At 43.8% G+C, this 18,466-nt stretch overlaps 1 protein-coding gene and 1 long non-coding RNA gene across 4 annotated transcripts; one reads left to right on the top strand and one right to left on the bottom strand.

Moving 5' to 3' along the window:
- Position 1: 1 nt before the first annotated feature.
- On the bottom strand, positions 2 to 5,236 carry LOC108892901 (uncharacterized). 3 transcript variants are annotated; one of them, XR_007809089.1, is made up of 7 exons: positions 5,120 to 5,236; positions 4,110 to 4,203; positions 1,627 to 1,776; positions 1,278 to 1,355; positions 855 to 916; positions 593 to 683; positions 2 to 407 (listed from the first exon to the last, which is right to left on the bottom strand). It is a non-coding gene; the product is annotated as an uncharacterized LOC108892901 (long non-coding RNA). The 3 variants fall into 3 exon arrangements; XR_001962556.2 differs by lacking the exon at positions 5,120 to 5,236 and having other exon boundaries at positions 5 to 407; positions 4,110 to 4,943; XR_007809088.1 differs by lacking the exons at positions 4,110 to 4,203; positions 5,120 to 5,236 and adding an exon at positions 2,434 to 2,514 and having other exon boundaries at positions 5 to 407.
- LOC108892899 (probable ribonuclease ZC3H12C) lies at positions 2,615 to 18,205 on the top strand. Its single transcript, XM_018690674.2, is given in 8 exon segments — positions 2,615 to 2,860; positions 10,777 to 11,094; positions 11,096 to 11,664; positions 11,778 to 11,917; positions 12,010 to 12,244; positions 12,614 to 12,720; positions 13,254 to 13,429; positions 13,431 to 18,205. Coding segments are annotated over 7 exon segments (2,925 nt in total). The 5' UTR covers positions 2,615 to 2,860; positions 10,777 to 10,845; the 3' UTR covers positions 14,880 to 18,205.
- Positions 18,206 to 18,466: the final 261 nt, after the last annotated feature.

Raw genomic sequence — 18,466 nt, 5'->3', positions numbered from 1 at the left:
TGTTACATTGAAAAAATGAAAATCTCAAAAATTTGAATGGAAAAATAAAAAAAATGTCAATGCAAAAAAACCCAGAAAAAAATCATCATCATCTACACTGTCCTATCTGAGTAAAGGGCTGGGCCAAAGCATGTCCCATCCCTTTACTCTCATTCCTCTGCTATCTCTTCCTAACAGGAAACACAATACACACACAATTTATTGTCACACAATAAAAAGACATACAAAACAGTGAACAACAGTCAAAAATGTCATAATACAGTAAAGCATAACAAACAATCATAAACACTTAAATACTGTCATAAACTAGTAAAGCATGGAAAACAGTTAAAAATACTCAATGTCACAGTAGAGTTGAGTCGTGTTGATTTCAGTGGGAGGAGGGTCGGTCGGAGACAGAAGTGATTCTGGATGAAAGAAAACAACAGTATTTAGATGGACAGACTGACAACATGATACTAAGACTACTACTGATGAGCTTGGACACTTAAAGATCACCTTTGGCAGTAAATTTTGAGGCTATACAAACAAATGCAAACACTAAAAGAAAAGGAAAAGGAAAAGGAAAAGGGACTGCGAGTTGTAATCTTACCTGAAGCAGACAAAGTGTGAACGCCTGTCCTAGCGCTCTTGACTCCCTGGCGTTATGGGATATGCGACAGCACTGGTGGCGTTTCAGAGACCTGTATGTAGGGTGTTATGAAACAGAGAAACGTTAATTAATAAGAGACAAGAAGAACACTAAACTAAACTACACTATATGACACCAGATTATATTCTCTTACACTAATAAATTTTGAAGTTTCTATTCTGTTCTAAATGACAGGGTCAGACTACAAAGAATAAACACTGACCTTCTGGAAACATCTTCATGTCTGTCTCTTCTCTCTGTGATTTAATGGTTGAAGTTTGAATTCTGTGGAGAAAAACACAACAAACATTCATATAAACATGTAACTTTTAACACATCAACATAAACTGTACAGATAGAGACAGAAGTAAAACACACTAAATTCTTCTTGTTCTGGATTCATCAGTTACATTTGTTTTCTACACAAAAACAGAAGAAGCTGCTCTGACTGGAGAAGTGACTCCACCAGCTGCTCGTATTCACACAACAGCAGTGGATTGAAATGTTTGTTTCTCCGTCGTAAGATAAATTTTAACTACATTTGGTCAAGAGTTGCAGACAAAATGAGAGACACATAACCAAGATGATATATAACTTAACACCAGTGCTCTGTGTTGGACAGGTGATGAAGATGTTTGTGAATTACCTGGAGGCCTCTGTCCTGGTCTAAACAATTCCTTCATTGTCCAAAGATTCTCTGATTGTGGACGTGAAGTGGAGACACCTGGAGGACATAAAGACAGAAACATACAAAGCACAATGATCAATACACTGTGACCTCTTCATCAACAGTTTAACCAAGAAAACACAGAAAAGTATTCAACATTACAGCTGAACCAGAACATTTTCAAAACATTAGAGGAGTGTCTCAGAAAATGAGCTGTCACATATGACAAGACAAAGTATTACATCTTTGAGAACCAATCATAATAACTATTTAAGAAATCGTGTGGAATCATGTACATTACTGTGAACTTACTGATTACTCAACTTACTGATATCTTGGCAGCCGACGTCTGTCAACCCCGACGTTCCTTGATAACCCGAGTTAAATCAGAGTGGGTTAAACTCCCTTCGTAGTCCAGGCCTCTGTTTGCTTTTTAAGGTGGGAGCTGGTGTTTGTGTCCAGGCTGCAGCATCTGAACCTGGAAAACACAAGTACAAGGCATGAAAAACAAATAACCTCATTAATAAAGAATAGTTCATCTCCAAAACCTGAACAGTATAGAAAAATACAACACTGAAAACTAAACACTTCAACCAACAATCACACTTTGACTTTCGAGGTGAATAAATTCATCATGTTACTACAATATGACTTCATTGATCTCAGAGAAAAAAGCCATTTTTAAAATCGTTTATATAATAATTCCAGTCACAGTCACCACAAACAAATGGTGAGGGGATCAATGAATGGCTATGGATAGATTACTACCACAAAGCTATAAAGACACACAAACGCCAAAGAGGCAAAAAAACAAAACAAAACTGCAAAATGATCACAATGCCACACTGAAAACTGCTAGACCCGCAACTAGAAGAAACGTGACGACGATAATCCACCATAAACTATACACCATAAACAGTTGGCAACAACGTGGCAGGGACGCATTAGCCACAGAAACACAATTACACTTCAACCCAAACAAACAAAAACGTGCCAAAAAGGGAACATCGCCAAAAACATCCTCAAACGATAAGGCTAATGCTAACGCTCTATGTTGATGCTAACGTTAATGTTAACGCTTGCTACTAATGCTAATTGCCTCGCCGCCGCAGGTGTGCTCAGCGTTCAATCTCACCTGTGTTCCACAAAAAGTTTAAGCATCCGGACCTAGCAGTACTGGCAAACAGAGGTAATGCTACAAACATGGTTCATATCCGTCTCTCCTCTCTGAACAGCTCCTCCCAGAAGCTTGTGACCAATGACGAGCCACGTCGTGACCAATGACGACATACACTTTCTGCCTCTTATTTTGAAACGCCGTCAAAACGGAAGTTGTCTCGTCACTCTCTCTAACTTGACGCAGCTTGGCTGGGTCACGCTGCAATCCAGCCGGATGTTTTGCGTCGCCAGTATGTGATGGGAACATTCGCTCGTCTTTTTTGTTTTTTTCTTTTCTGGGTCTGGTCACAAAACTGAACGTGCGGCTCCGGCGGCGGCGCTGGCCAGGTGAATACCTGCGTACCGCGTTAACCGAGCGGACTTGTTCGCCGGAGGAGCTGCAGGTTGGTGTAGGGGAAAGCTGCAGGGAGGTCGTGACGGTGTTGGTTTGCAGTGACCGTGCACGCCCCTGCGCGCTCCCCCCAACATCTATAATATAGTTTTGTGTAGATTGTGGCTCCTTCAATGCTCGATGCTCTTGGCTTGTTTGTTATCTTACTGAGACGAAATACTGTTGGGAAATGTTTTTAAGCGAGAGGAGACGCAGTTTGCTTTGGAGTGAAGGAGGCCTGAGCAAAACACAAGCTCCCACTAGTTGTCGGTTCTCTGGTGGATCCATGAAGGGACAGGGAGACAGTGGAGACTCTAAATGTCTTTTTTCCACCTGTCTACTGTTCCTTTGTCTGTCCTCTCTCTGACAGCTGTGTCTTTGCTGCACACTGGTTGGTAGTGGCTCCCCGAGGATCAGAGCAGTAGCAGCCCAGGCGTTTGGTTTACAGCTTTTGATGGGCAGAGAGGAGGGGTGGGGGGGTTGTGAGCACGAGCCACAGCAGCTGTCCCCATCCCATGAGGGTTTTATTTCATCCTCTGCTTTAACCTCTGTCCTTTTTTCCTGACCCCCAAACTTACAGATCCGGCTGCTTCTCCTTTACAAAAACCCTTTAAACTGCACCTTTCAAAGCCTAATATAAGTCAAATAACCTCTTTTATAAATCCACAAACTCATTCATAAGGTTCACTAGCAGAGATAAAAATCTCACCCTTCATTTCATTGTGGTGGTGGTGTCTCGGCTCTTTGGCTCTCCACAAAGGCTTCATCTGTTTAGTTTTTCCATGGCATAAATATTGATTTGAATGACAGGCGCGTGCAGCGCACACACACTTCGAGTTGGTGAGTGTTACCACGATTATCCTAACTTAATCTGCTCTGGCTGTTTCGTGTGTGTTGTCAGTGCCGAGGTCACAAGTCAGGTCAAGAGGGCAGAGGGTCTCTCTCTGTTGCTGTGAGAGACCTGGGGCGGATGGTGCACGCAAATCGTTTTTAGTGTTTGTTTTAACCTCCCAGATCAATCTGTTACAGACAGATTATTTTGATAACTGTGGAATTGTTAAGTACTTTTTCGAGCCTCAGTTTTGAGGATTTGCATATTCTTGCTTTTTTAAGTGACTGTAAACAAATACACCCTCTACTGTATGTCTCTCTATGTGCTCTTTAGCTTAGCTTTGTTGTACGTGCATTCAGCGTTACCAGTCTCCAAACAGAAAAACCATCATCCTGTTGCTGCTGCAGTTGCCGGGAAGCATGACACACACCTGTTTGCTGCGACAGATGGTCTACAGAGCGCTCCTCTGTCCGTGTGTTTGGATACGGTCAGCTGCTGTATCTTCTCCACCTCGTCGTCGTTATCTGACTCGGCAAGCAGACACAGAACACATTCTTATTTAATCAGGCAGTTGTTTCCCTATTGAGCCACTAAGCTGGAAGAACTCTTATTTTACTTGGCAACTGAGAACACACGCTAAAGCACACCTCTGTTGCTCTTTATTACACACTAACCTGTTTGTGCCGAGATCAATTCTGCTGGATATTAAGCCTTATCTTTTTATCCTCTGCTGTTATTTATAACTTGGTGGTGGGACTGTACCCCTTCTGATTTATTCACATTTTTTAAATCTTTGATGAACTGTTTACTGAATAAAAATGGCCTGTAAACTTTCTCAGAACCTAAGGTGTCATTGTCAGTGTCATTTTTAAATATTTAAATTGGAGCTGTAATGATCAGTTAATCTGCAGGTTTTCATTCATTCATTTTGGCTGTGGGGCTTTTTATGAACAAAATGATTCAATGATTAATTGAGAAAATAATTAGCAGTAATCAATAACCATTAGTCGCGGTCCTAATTTGATTTGCAGAGCTGTTTATGGCAGAGCTGACATATAGAGACTAACAGCTATTCACACCCACCTTCACCAAGTAACCTAACCTGGAGAAAGCCAGAGTACTCAGGGAGACTGCAGACTCCACACACAAAATACCTGGGTGAACCAGGGTTCCAACCTCCATCTTGCTGCACCGCCGTGCCGCCCCAAAACAAGAAATGATTATTGACTTGTTAATTAATTTCTGTTAAATGATCACCACTACCTGCACACCATCATGTGAGCTAATATTACTTACAAAAATAAATTTTCTTGTGTTTTTATAAAAGCTTTTTCTCACTGTGCATCATCATCATCATCAGAAAAATGCTTAAACCACCTCAACTGGCTTCTTGCAGCATGAAGCCCCTCACTCCTATCCTCCTTTCTAATTACATCTCACCTGATTATGCAGAATGTGTCCAGCTACTCTGAGCATGGTGTCTTTCTTTCCCTGTCACTAGTGAAACCTTGTGACTGCAGCTGTGGGTGGGAAAAAAAGATCAGCAGTGACAATGAGAGGTTTGTTTTCTGGCTAAGCTTGGTGCCATAGAACACCCACATTACTCGAGCTGATGCTCCTAATCAGACATCATCATGTACTGTCAGACGACCTCATGTTCCGCTCACTGATTAGCTTAGGGACAACGAGAACATTAATGCACATTTATTGTATAATGTGCATAGAACTATGAGATTCCTCTTGCACAAGTTAGGTTTTAGATTTGCTATGTTAGATTTTCTACCTCAGGTTTGTAAAAACTTCTACTTTTTGGCAAGTGTTTGTCATGTTCTGACCATAAACACAGACATTTATTGTGATAATTACTGAAAATTTTTTAGTGAGAAAACATTTGTCACCGCTTTAAAATCAACTCTTAACATGTGAGCAAAAGCAAAAGCACAAATACATCACTGCATTACTTTGGATTCATATCAATGAAGATATGGTCATTTTATTTTGTTAAAATTATTCAAATTCTTAAAATAAGGGCACAGGCTGCATAATGACATAAAAGACAGAAAGGCGAAGATTTGTGCTTCCGAGTCATCTGCCCTAAGTGTGCCGCAACAATGAGGAACAGGTCCCCTCCTCACACTCTTCAGGACATAAAACTTTTTGATGTCCCTCACCCCCCACACTCGCCCTTTTTCCCCTTTCAGCCCAGCCACACTCTCCTCTTTCCTCTTGCACTCTCTTAAAGGCCACACCAGTCTTTCAGCCAGCCTCGGCCCTTTCTTTCTGCTTGAACCCCCTCCTCTACTGCCACCACCACCCCCAGCACTGAGACAAAGAGAGGAGAGTGACTGTGGTGCTCTGTAGCCAGGTGTTCTCCATTGCTGCCCCGGGCCGTAATAGCACCAGCCCTCACACTGCAGCTGCCCTCCCCAGCCTCCCATTGTGCGGCTCTATTGTTCGGCCGCCCACCCCTCGTTGATTCATCGGCCACACAGGGGAAGCCCTTTCAGACTGAGGAGAGGAGTGTGTGTGTTTGTGTGTGTGTTGGTGCACGTTGAGTACGCGTGCCTTGGGGAAACTGGGTGTTGCAGGCATTCGCCCATAGCCCCTCCTCTCCCCCTCCCTCTGGTCTCTGCACCTCATTGTGAGCCCGCTGCGCTCTGATTGGTCTAAAAGCAGCCACTCTAGACGAGGGAATGGCAGACATTGTTGGTCCATCTGTTCTGCCACGCATTGTCCAACTTGCCTGCTTCTGTAGGAAGAACTACAGCTCTGGAGGACACAGACACAGAGGACAGAGGCGTTTGGCTGGAGTTGGATGCTCTGTGTTTTACCTGCAGCTAAGACAAACACTGGGCTTGGATGTAGCTGCTGTGGGAACTTTGGAAACTTATTTTTTTTCTATTTCACCTACAAGATTTTCCTGTCTGGTTTTCAAGGATTTAAATATGCGGACATGAGCGAATGTACTTCCCTCTCCTCATTGTTTGTTGATCTTTTAAAGCCTGGTAAGTGCAATTAAGCCCCCACCTGTCTGCTGACATTTATACTGAAATTGAACTTTCTAGCTTGCTTTTCAAATTGAAAAATTACCACTGAGATGATGCAAACAGCCTAAATTACTGCAGTGTTACCTGCATGACAGATTGCTGCTTCACAACCAGTCAACTGGTTGGGCCTGTGCAGGTCTGCAGCATCATAAATCACTGATCTAAATTACTGGATTCCCTTGAATTTAAAACATGCCTGAGGCTTGGTAAGTTTAAGATAAAGAGGAAAAGACGCAGTCCATTTCTTTCTCATGGTTTTGTATATGAAATATTGCAGACTAGAGTCGCAGCTCGCTGGCTGAGTTTTGGCTGAGTAACTTAAAACTGTCAGTTTAACCACTACAAGACATGCAGAGCTTAGCGTGCAGCCCCCCAGATCCCAAGAGCCCTGACTGTACTGCACCTGCCTAAACTTTGCTGAAGTCTGCAGCTGTTACACTGGCACTGCAGTTGTTTGAATTTCAAACAGTGTTGATCTGTGTTCGATATGAAGCTTGATGTGGGGGGAGGAGAGGGTGGGCCTGGGTTGTCTGTTTTTTTGTTTTTGTTTTTTTTTCTTTGGGGGGTGGGGTGGGGGGGGGGGTGTAACTAAAAGCAGGCTTCTTTTTATCTGGGTCACATGAGGCTAGAGGAGGCAAGAAGTGCTTTGGCTTAGGATGCTGGCCTTGGAAAGCGTGTGTGTGTGTGTGTGTGTGTGTGTCAGTGCCTGGCTGTCCTGCTGCGCCTTTCTTGTCGCTGTAGCGGCTGTGCGGAGACAGGGGTGCAGTGTGTATGTGTGTGTGTGTGTGTAGCAGAGGGGGACACACCAGTTGCGAGTACCGCTCAGCAGACATCTGTTGCCCTGCTGCTGGCAGGGAAAGCCCAGCGCGCCATCTAGATGCACCAAAACACACACACACACACACACACACACACACAGTATTCCCTGACTGATTATTCTGGGACACCCCCCCCCTTTTTTTTTTACAATAAGTTTTGCACAGTGTCGGGCATGCAGTGATGTACCGCCAGACAACCCCCTCTAGTCCTCCCTGTGCCCCCCACCCTCCTCCGTCCCCTTTCCACCCCCTCTCCCCCACTACACACACTTACACAAAGCTCCCACATACAAAGCGCTGTAAGGACTGTGTTACATATTCATTACTGCCTCTATCAAAGCTGGCTGTGCTGCTGTGTGTGGGAGCTGGACGGCTGATGTTTGAAAGATGCACCCACTCAGCGTGGAGGTCTGGAGATGGTGCAATGAGGTCGCTCTGCCGTTGGTCCGTTACGACCAGGCCTGATTTGAGGATTCTACAAAGCACTGAATGCATTACTCTTCTGTGGAGCCTGGACCACACTAGAAGACTTTTTTTTAAACTATGAAAAGACTCACACTGAACAGGCTTTAACAGGATTATGATCAGATTTGTAACGATTGTAACAAAATAACTTGAGCTTAAAGTGATTGTGATACAGTTGCTCAAAAGCAAGAAAGAAAAGATCCAACAATGACTGGTTATAATAATCTGCCATATGTTTTATGTTTAGGTGGATATTTGCTCATTCTTAGTTAGTTCAGTTGTTAATATCTTTGGTTTTGTCTAACAAAACATTTCAATATGGCAGCTTTGGTACTGCTGCACTGATTCAGGCTGTATATCATTTGTAGTTTTTGATACTAGTGCCACTACGATCCAAGTTTCAGTATTTAAATTAAAAATTTTAAGTATTTCAAGTGCTCTTTTTTTCAATACGTACATTGAAGGATATTCTCAATACAGTAAGATTTGGATTTGGATTAAATCAGGAGCTATCTGATCAGAGAATAAACAGGATTATTAATTTTATCAGACATAAGATGTTTAAGTTTTTACAGGTTTTCAATGCTAATTTTGATTGGTACCAAAAGTAGTGAGGTTTGATATAGAGATGCAGCCTGATATAATGAGTGTAACTGAATTTTACAGCATTACCAATAAAATTGCACTTAATGAAGATCAAACACATAATCATTTACTTAATAATGATTGATTCCCAGGCTTACTGCTGATATCAGATTCCAGTTAAACTGTGTTTGCAGTTACTTCCAGAGATTTAATGTATTTACTTCTTTCACAAAGTGTGGACATGTTCATAAAACTTTTAAGTTCTACTTAAACGGCTACTCTGATGCCTGACTTTCATTATAGTTGGATATGAGTGATGATCTCCTTCTGTTTGACAGAGTCATTGGTCTAATGTCATGTCTATATGGCTAAGCTTTACACTCACTGATGCTAAGTCTCAAAGAAACTTTTGAATGTGCCAGTCCAGACCATCAACAGCAGAGTGTGCATGAAATGCTCCCAGTTGCCCCACTCTCTCCACAGCAGAATGAGTCACTGTGTGAGGCAGACGTTACGTATGTGCCCGATTTCATGTGTGCCATCAACGCCCACTGTGGCTGATGCCCAAGTTTCCCAGTCCTAATCACTCCTGTGGATCTATTGTTGTCTTAGGTGGGGAGATGGCTTGCCAGTAAGGCACACTTAAGCCCCCCTCCCCCCACCAGACCTTTGGGGGTTCAACATTTGTGTGTGTGTGTAAGGTGGCTCGCTGACTGAACGCTGCAGCCTCTGTCTTGGCATTTGGAAGGGAGAATGCTTTTCAACAGCTGTATCTTAGCAACAGTAGCTCAGCCACGTTGCTAGGCAGCCCCTTTTTCATAAAATGCGCACTTGCTCCACCCCCCCACCAGCTTTAAGTCACTTCCCCTTCCATCATCTGTTTTGTCCTGATAATGTGGGCTTCAGTTGTTTTCTGAGATCCAACCAGGTTTATGTTCCCCAGGCAATGTCTAACTGCACATTTGCATTTGCAGAGTTTGCTGATATTGTTCCCTCCTGCGGGGCACGGTGAAGCATTACCAGGAAAGTCCTGTTTGTTTGATGACTCACAAAAGGAATCCAGCACAGTAAAACACAACCTTGTATAGCTAGAGGTGGTTTTTTAATACCATAGTTACTGTAACTAAATACAGGCCGGTCAGAAAACACCAGAGATTCAGATATCAGTTTCACAATCTCAGATTAACTTTCCAAAGTGCTCCCTGTAATTTGCGCACAGCTAAACCTTTGACACCAAATCAGATGAGCCTACGAGATCCCATGTCTTCAGCGCTCAAATGCAATATGATGATTGGCTGCCTCAGAGTCCCTCAGTGTTTTAATGAGTGACTCTGCCACCCCAGTGGGAAGAAGCATATGGACCTTAATTACCAGGTGGAACGTGAGGGGGGAAGGGACCGTCGGCCCCATCGCTAACGGCTTGGTGTCCCAAACAGTTCACCCTCCGTCCCCCCACACTTAGATTAATGTACTGTGGCGTGGCCCTCTAAAAACACACTGGGGCCAGACTAAAAAAAACGCGGGAGTCCATTAATTAGGGTGAGAGGCCCCAGCGGCTCTTTGTGTCGGCCAGTCTCTGCCTCAGTGGAGTCCCCAACTGCCTCAAACAGCCCCGTCAGAGCCAGCGTAAACAAGATCAGCTCAGAGCCTCGCAGCGTTAGGATGACTTAGGCAAAAATTTTTATGGAACAAGAAAAGCGAAATTTCCCTAAAATGACAGTCAGTGTTGACTTTAAATTATCATATAACAACTTGAGCTGAATGCAAATTCTGACTTTGCAAATGATTTCTCTGGTAATTCAGGGGACTGGCTGCTTTTCTAACAGACATTTGTGGTTTTAAACTGTTACAAGAACTACAAGTCTTACTTTACGGTCAGAACATTTTAAAAACTTGACAAACAGTGAAGCATTTCACAAATCTTAAGTAGAAAAACAAATAGAATGTAAAATCTAACCAAACTACTCTAAAACCTAACCTGCATAATGCATGCCTCTCTCCCTGTGACATGATTGGCTGTTTGTTATTAATTTCTGTCATTTGTTATAATTTCTATAAAATGAATGAGCATTACTGTTTAGTCATCCATCCCTATGTTGACCACCCGCTGATCTAAAGTGGTTTTAGTGCCCATCACGAGGAGACTCACTCACTCCATCCTCCATTCTGTCTCTTTCTTTAGGTACCAATGAGTCGAGCTTTGTGAGAGGGCAGCAGTCAGCCCGGTGTGCTGGATGTCTGTGACAGACCCATGGGTCAGAAGGACCATGTGGAGGCAGGAGCAGGCCACATCCTCGACCTGGGGCTGGATTTGGAGTACCTCCACGTAGCAGGGGCTGACCGGCAGGCTGGCGGTGCTGACGGGCCCCCTGCTATGGAGGAGCAGGGGGAGAGCTCCGGTAACAGCAGCACCGCCGATTCCCCTCCGCCGGCTGCGGTGGAGGACAATGCCGGACCCAACGCCGAGTGCGAGCCGGCGTCGACTTCCTGGCCCCGCCCTCGCCGCTGGTGCCGACACAGATGGAGGAGAGGGAGGGTCGACTCACAGCAAGAACACCCACCAGCCGCTTTGTCGGACCCAATGTGTGGACTTAGGCACTGAGGGGCCTCCTGAGCCTCCGTCTGAACCCTCATCAGAGCTTGAACATGACACTCCCACCCGGTCCCCACCCAGCTCCCCATGCAAGCATCCACCCGAACCTCTGTCCTATCCCTCCAAATCAGAGCCGGCGTCAGAGGCTGGTGGGAAGGAGTACCAGGCTAAGCTGGAGTTTGCCCTGAAGCTGGGCTACTCTGAGGAGACAGTGCGACTGGTGTTGTCCAAGCTGGGCCCCGACACCCTCATCAACGACATACTGGGAGAGCTGGTCAAACTGGGCACCAAGTCAGACAGCGAGCAGCCGGCTGGATCATTAGCCTCTACCTCATCGTCGTCATCCTCCTCTTCGTCTTGTGGTTGCTCAGATTTGCTGGATGGCCAGAGGTCAGACTCGCCCTGTCCTTCAGACTCTCTGGGTGACCAGGACAACCTGCGGCCGATCGTGGTCGACGGCAGTAATGTCGCCATGAGGTGAGAAGACATACAGACTTTTACATCATAGTACATGTGTTAGTTGCTTAAGATTACTGTACTGTAAAATATTAATTTGCGATTACCCTCTGCCTTTTTGCCACATCCTGTAGTCATGGCAACAAGGAAGTGTTTTCGTGCCAGGGCATCCAGCTGGCTGTAGACTGGTTCCTAGAGCGCGGCCATCATGACATCACAGTGTTTGTGCCTGCATGGAGGAAAGAACAGTCCCGCCCTGATGCCCCTATAACAGGTCAGTGCAAGAGTTTGAGACAAAATCATACAAGCTGTTGATTATTATTATTATTATTCTAACTTCTAACACCATAACTCCCTCCTCCACAGACCAGGAGATCTTGCGTCGGCTAGAGAAGGAAAAGATCCTGGTCTTCACTCCCTCGCGCCGCGTCCAAGGTCGGCGTGTGGTCTGCTATGACGACCGCTTCATTGTCAAGCTGGCCTATGAGTCAGACGGCATCATAGTCTCCAATGACAACTACAGAGACCTGGCTAATGAGAAGCCTGAGTGGAAAAAGTTCATTGACGAGCGGCTGCTCATGTACTCCTTTGTTAATGACAAGTACGTAGGGGTGGATCAGTGAGGGACGGGCTTCGTCAGTATGATAGACCTTGGTGACAAAAGAACTGTGACAACTATGGCTCAGTTTTTTAAATTCAGTTGTAACTGTGAATAAAATATGAAAGGTTATCTGTGACTAAGATTTCTAAAAGATCTGACATTTGGTTTAACAAATGCCACGACAACTGACATTTTTCACTTGGTTTTAGATAAGGAATCACAGCTTATTTTACTCTGTCAACCTCCTCTTTACAGCTCCCTCAGTCAGTTTACCCCAGAAATGAGAGATACAACCATAACAATGTGCAGCATATAAAGAGCTTGGTTTTCCTTTAACTCATTGTGATGTAAATATCTTGTCCCTCCCAGATTCATGCCCCCAGATGACCCTCTTGGTCGTCATGGCCCCAGCTTAGACAACTTTCTGAGGAAAAGACCTGTCATGCCTGAGCAGAAGAAACAGCCTTGCCCATACGGTGAGAACAAAATTCACCTAAATACACATACACACAAATACAGCAATAAAAATGATAACTTACAGATATGTAAATGAATAATGTATTGATGTATTTATTGACTGTTCTGTTGTTTTTATAATTCCTCTAATTGTCCCTTAAAATATCAAGCAATGAATTACTTTGTAATTTAGTCTATTTATTTATAGATTAATACATTAATATGTAAACATAGTTATAACGCCTATTTTTATTGTACAGTTAGTTCTTAATTAAAGTTATGCTCTAATTATTATTTCCTTTCCATATACAAAGTGTACAGTAAAGTGCACCTGAAAACTCTTCAGGGAAATGGGTTTAATTTCTTACCTTTTAAGACCAAGGAAATAATTTAAAGGAAATTACAGTCCCTCTGATAACATCATGTGTGTTTGTAGTTGTGACCTTGTGTCTTCAAAATGTTTGAACAACAGGTCACATATTGACTTATGCTGCATAATGTTTGCTGGGAGCTTGGTGTAATGAAACTGAGACCTTCTGTCTCTTCGTTCCAGGAAAGAAGTGCACTTACGGCCACAAGTGTAAGTACTACCACCCGGAAAGAGGTGCTCAGCCTCAGCGTGCTGTGGCTGATGAGCTGCGAGCCAGTGCCAAGACCTGTGTCACCACAAAGAACCAGGGAGACACTGGGCTGGTGAAGAGCCACAGCGTGCCAGCTGGCAGCATTGAAGGCAAAAAAAGGCGCCCCGAAAAGGCAGTCAGACCCCAGCATCCGAGCGCTGTCTTACAGCGATGCTGAGGAGAAGCTGCTGTCAAAGTCGAGGGCGGAAAGCCAGAAGAGCAGTTTGATTGGTGGTAGCAGCAGCAGTAGCAGTTCTAGCAGCAGTAGTAGTTGCAGTGGGAGTGTCACCATGTCCCCAGCCCCAGGAGGCCCTCCACCCAACCTTAGCCTCCCCCAGGACCAACAGTCCAGAGCAGCCACTCCTCACAATCTCATGTCAGCCCCCAGCCATGACCTTTACCCTCACTGTGAGTCTCCAGACCTGAGCTACTACTCAGTAACGCGTGCCTACTCTGGCCTGAGCCTGTCGTCCAGACGGAGCCCAGACTGTCGCTTCCCCAATGACACAGACCTGCGGTTAGGCTCGATGGGCTCAGCGGGCTCCGAGTGCGGCAGCGAAAGCAGTGCGAGTTGTGGTAGCAGCTGCGACTCGTACGGTGAGAGGCCGTGTCCTGGATGCCCCCCAGACACCTTACTGGAGGACAGTGTCCATTTCACTAATCCCCACAGCCGGCTGTATCCCCATCACGCCGCCTCAAACCATGAACTTTGTAGCCTTCATCCTGCTGAGTACACAAATATCCAACACAGCCACTCATCTAATTCCAGCGTTCACAGTTACCACCTGACTGTGGCACGCGGGCAGAGCTGTGCTCATGATCAGCCTCCACCAGAGGCTCCCCCGAAGCGCCCTCTCTACCCCTTACCCCCTCATCTCCAGCACCAGCCGCTGGCTGCTCGCTCCAGCTGCCCAGGCGACTACCACTCTCTGCCCCAGTCCAACCCTCACCCCCCAGGCTCTCCTCTTGGCCGCTGCCTGGCCCCCACACGCGCAGAGAGTGTGTCGGACTCGCATCTGTATGAACACCTCTCTACGTCGCACCATCACCACCGACCAAAAGCTCTGCCCAGCTGGGACTCGTACTACAGACAGCCGCCATTGCCGCCATCCAGGTATGAGCCGTCTGCCTATCAGAGTCTGCCAGACACACGCCAGTCATCCTGGCACACCCCTCCCTGGGCACAGGACGGCTACGCCCAGCGCCACTCCTCTCATCCTGCTCTCCACCCGTCCCCGACACATTACCTAAACCACCCGCCACCTCCGGCCCACTCTCCTCACCCACCTCACCCATCCAGCACTCCTCTCCCGCCTTACCCGCCTCACAGCGCTCACCTGACCGTTCCCTCCCACGCACCTCCCTCCTACATGCAGCAGCACTCAGATTCTCCTGTGCACAGTCGCTACGGGGACGTACGGGAGAAAGTGTACGTCAATCTGTGTAACATCTTTCCCTCGGAGCTGGTGAGTCGGGTGATGGCCAGGAGTCCCCACATCACAGACCCCCAGCAGCTGGCAGCTGCCATCTTGGCAGAGAAGGCCCAAACAGGCTACTGAATAATGAAGGACAATACAGTCCCGTTAGAAAACAATACCAGGTCTGCATTCTGAGTAGAAACAGGAGAACACAAACTATGTGATTAGCATCAGCGGACAAACAGAAATTTGCTTTTGCAACACTTGAAAGCATGTTGGGTTTGCATGGAGGAATACTGGAATGCGTCTGGATCGTCTCCAAGGAGAGCATTTTCTTTTCTTAAGGCATTAATGAGACATAATGCAGAATTTTCAAGGATATAAAATGCTGAAGATAATCCAAATCCAGCTCTAGTCACTGCACAGCGACTACTAAATCAACTCAACTTTAAGAAGCGTGGAGAGAGGGAGTCGAAATCTAGGACTATGACACAAAGTGCGACTTGATTGTTCTACACCTGCTCTATTTTTGTTTTTATTTATTCAGTAGTTTATTATGTGTGTCTTTCACATGCAGGACTTGTTATGCATTAAAATATAAAGGCACTTTTTTATTTTACAGTCAAATCATCACCTCATTTCCACCACCTTTATGACCAGATTCTGATTTTTAGGGAATATGCACACACATTATGTGCACTACACACTGTACTTACTCTCAGGCCTGAGTCAAACAGTGTTTGAAAATATTTTTTTCTTGCACGTGTGTAGAACCAGATGGATGTGATTTTCTGCTTCAAAGTGTCAGTCACATAAGTATTCAAACTTAAATTTCAGATATTTTCCTATGAGGTGGCAAATCCACATCTGGTTCTCTCACGTGACTGTTTCAAACTACTATTTGACCAGGGTCTGTGTATTATATTGATCTCTTTGTGTGTGTTGTGCGGCCGTTGTGTGGGTTTTTTTTTTTCCATGTTGTTAAAAATAGGTGTCTGAAAGATAGTCGTCTTATTTGAGAGGACGTCAGTATTTTGGTCAGAGTTGTAGCTGTAGAGATGGGTGACCCTGTCGTGTGTACCTTAGTTTTAGTAAGGGACATCTCTCTCTCTATCTTTCTCTAACTCTATCTCTCTCTCTTTCTCTCTGGCCCTTTATTTTGGGTCAACTCTGGTTTCTGCTACAGACAGAGAACCTCTCGACATCAGTAAACGAAACATGTATGTATTGTAAATATATTTAACAGATTGCCCTGCTGTGCTTTTGGCTAACAGCGTCTACTGCTGTCTGTAGCAGATCCCAGCTGAATCCATGCTAGACGGAGAAAAACCTTGTTTGATACAAATTGTATCATTAACTAAGTCGCTGATGTTATATACAGTACATGGACTTGTTGATCCGTATTTATCAAACACTCTTGATGTATTGCTATATGATGAAGTGCATTGACAACAGTTCTGTTCCAACTGAGATGTTCCAACTTTTAATCTTGTGGAAATAGCTTTGAGACAATTACTTCAAATATGTTATGAAACTAAAGGAGTTGTCTGCCTACTATGTTTAGGTATTCCAACTTCTTTATCTGCGCTTTTGGGTTTGAAGCTGGCTTATTTTTTACAGGAGCTCCAATGAAATCACATGGGAGAAATATGTTTTGGTTTACTGGTTGACAGATATAACTACCCATTCGAGAACAAAAGTGAATTTGTCTGTTTTTTCTCAGTGGTTGAGGTTGGGGTCAGTTCATTTTAAAGCTTCTTTTCGCCTCTTTATTAAGTCAGGAAGTGGCTATTGTAACATTATTAAACTTTATGCTTGAAATAATAGAAAAATGATTTATTATTATTAACCAGTCTATTATTTTGTATAAATTATAAATTGAGTGGACAGACCCCAACCATGTGTAATAAGTTAAATTTTATATTTGGGTCAATCCCATTTCCCATGGCGGCCATTTTGAATGTCTGTACCACTAGCAAAGCTCAACCTGGATTTTTTGCAAATTAATACAGTATTTACAAATACATATAGCTATTCTTGCCTGAGGTCTTTAAATAGAAACGTAAACTATTGAGTCAGCACACAAATGTTGTGAATAACAACAACAACTGCTTAAATGTAGCAGGAAGTTCAGCTAACTAACCTGCTGGCTGCTTTCCAGACAAAGTCAAAGATGTTTAAAAAAATTAGGATATTTGATATTTGAAGTTTCTGTGGCCACAGTGCTTTACCTACAGGATGATAGATTGAAAAAATGTAAAGAGAGAAACTTCAAATCCAACACACACAGGTTAAATTACAATGACTGAGGCTATTTGAGCACTTACTAAGCTAATAATAACATTTCCTTGTATTATTTACTCCTTACTGCATATAGCATCTTGGTGATGGACGTATTTTGCCCTTGTGTTAGTAGGACATTAAATATTCTGAATGTAGCAATAGCCTGTCGATGGCTAGATAGACCTAGATATATGGCCAGATTAAGATGTTAAATCTACTGTATATCAGTCTGAATTCTTGTGATTATGCATGGTTATACTTGACCAGGTAGAGCACACCAACAGTGTAAAGCAAGTTCAAAATGGCCGCCAAGGAATTTAAGTTTAATTTATGTTTTTAAGTGAGCTCATCATACAGTTCATCACAAGCCAGCTACATATAGCCCACTGGTTTCTTTCCTGTCCAACGTGTCACATTGTACAAATAATGAATAACTGTACAATAGCACGTGCTGTTGATGAGAGAGAACCTTTGTGTGTATTGAAGAAGCGCCTTCTCTCTGGCCTCCTGGCACTGTGTGTCAGCGTGGCACCCGAGCGTGGGCCCAAAGTAATGCCTCTTCATGGCATTGTGCTTATGACACATCCAATACTCTGAACTATGTTCAGCTAACTGTTATGCATGTTTTGATTTGTTTTGGTTTCTGCATGTATCCCTGTGTTTAATTTGTGTACAAAGCTGCTGTGTTTCTGTCCTGGATGTTACTGTGACATGATGCTAGCTGTTGAGATGCTTCTAGGTTTATTTGTACACAAAACTGGCTTGTTTTTCTGCTTGTTAATGTTTAATTTCATGTATCAGTTAGTATTAACTTCAGTAAAGTACCCTTCTTTAACATACAATTTAAGTCAAGTGGGAATGCTATCTTGTTTTCTGTAAGGCTTGATATTTACTCCAAAGGATCAGAAAGCATGTTTTTGAATGCATCCCACTTTTCTCAAAAATGGTTTGCTTTGAAAGTGCACTCGGCCGCAGATAGTGTTAATGGAAACCATTATGATGAATTGACTTCTGTGCTGTAGATATTACAACGTGATACAGGCCACTACACTCTAGTAGAATGAAAGTCCTCTGTTTCAAATTCTATTTACATTTTTCCAGTAGAATAACAGTGTAACTAACGGATTATTGTACAGTCTCAACTGTACCTGTGATTGTTCATTAAAGAGAGTACTGCTCTAAAACATGTGGCATCCACTGACATTGTAATCGCTAGGAAAATTTTTTTTTAAAAAGGACTATCACAATTTTAGTATAAACTATTTACATTTATTACAATTAAAAAGTCCCTATGTCACATTTAAGATGTCTATAAGAGATCCCACCTCTAAATTAAAAAAATCAGTTGTTTCATTTAATTTAAATAACAAGGTCAAAGAAGATAATATAGTCTAATATTTCACCAGAAAAATAAATAATATAGATTTAAGTACTTATTCCACCAC

This window comes from Lates calcarifer, linkage group LG7_2, assembly GCF_001640805.2.
Source record: "Lates calcarifer isolate ASB-BC8 linkage group LG7_2, TLL_Latcal_v3, whole genome shotgun sequence".
In the NCBI taxonomy this organism is placed as follows: domain Eukaryota; kingdom Metazoa; phylum Chordata; class Actinopteri; family Centropomidae; genus Lates; species Lates calcarifer.
Note: the sequence above shows the minus strand (reverse complement) of the source record. Positions and strands in the feature narration are given on the sequence as shown.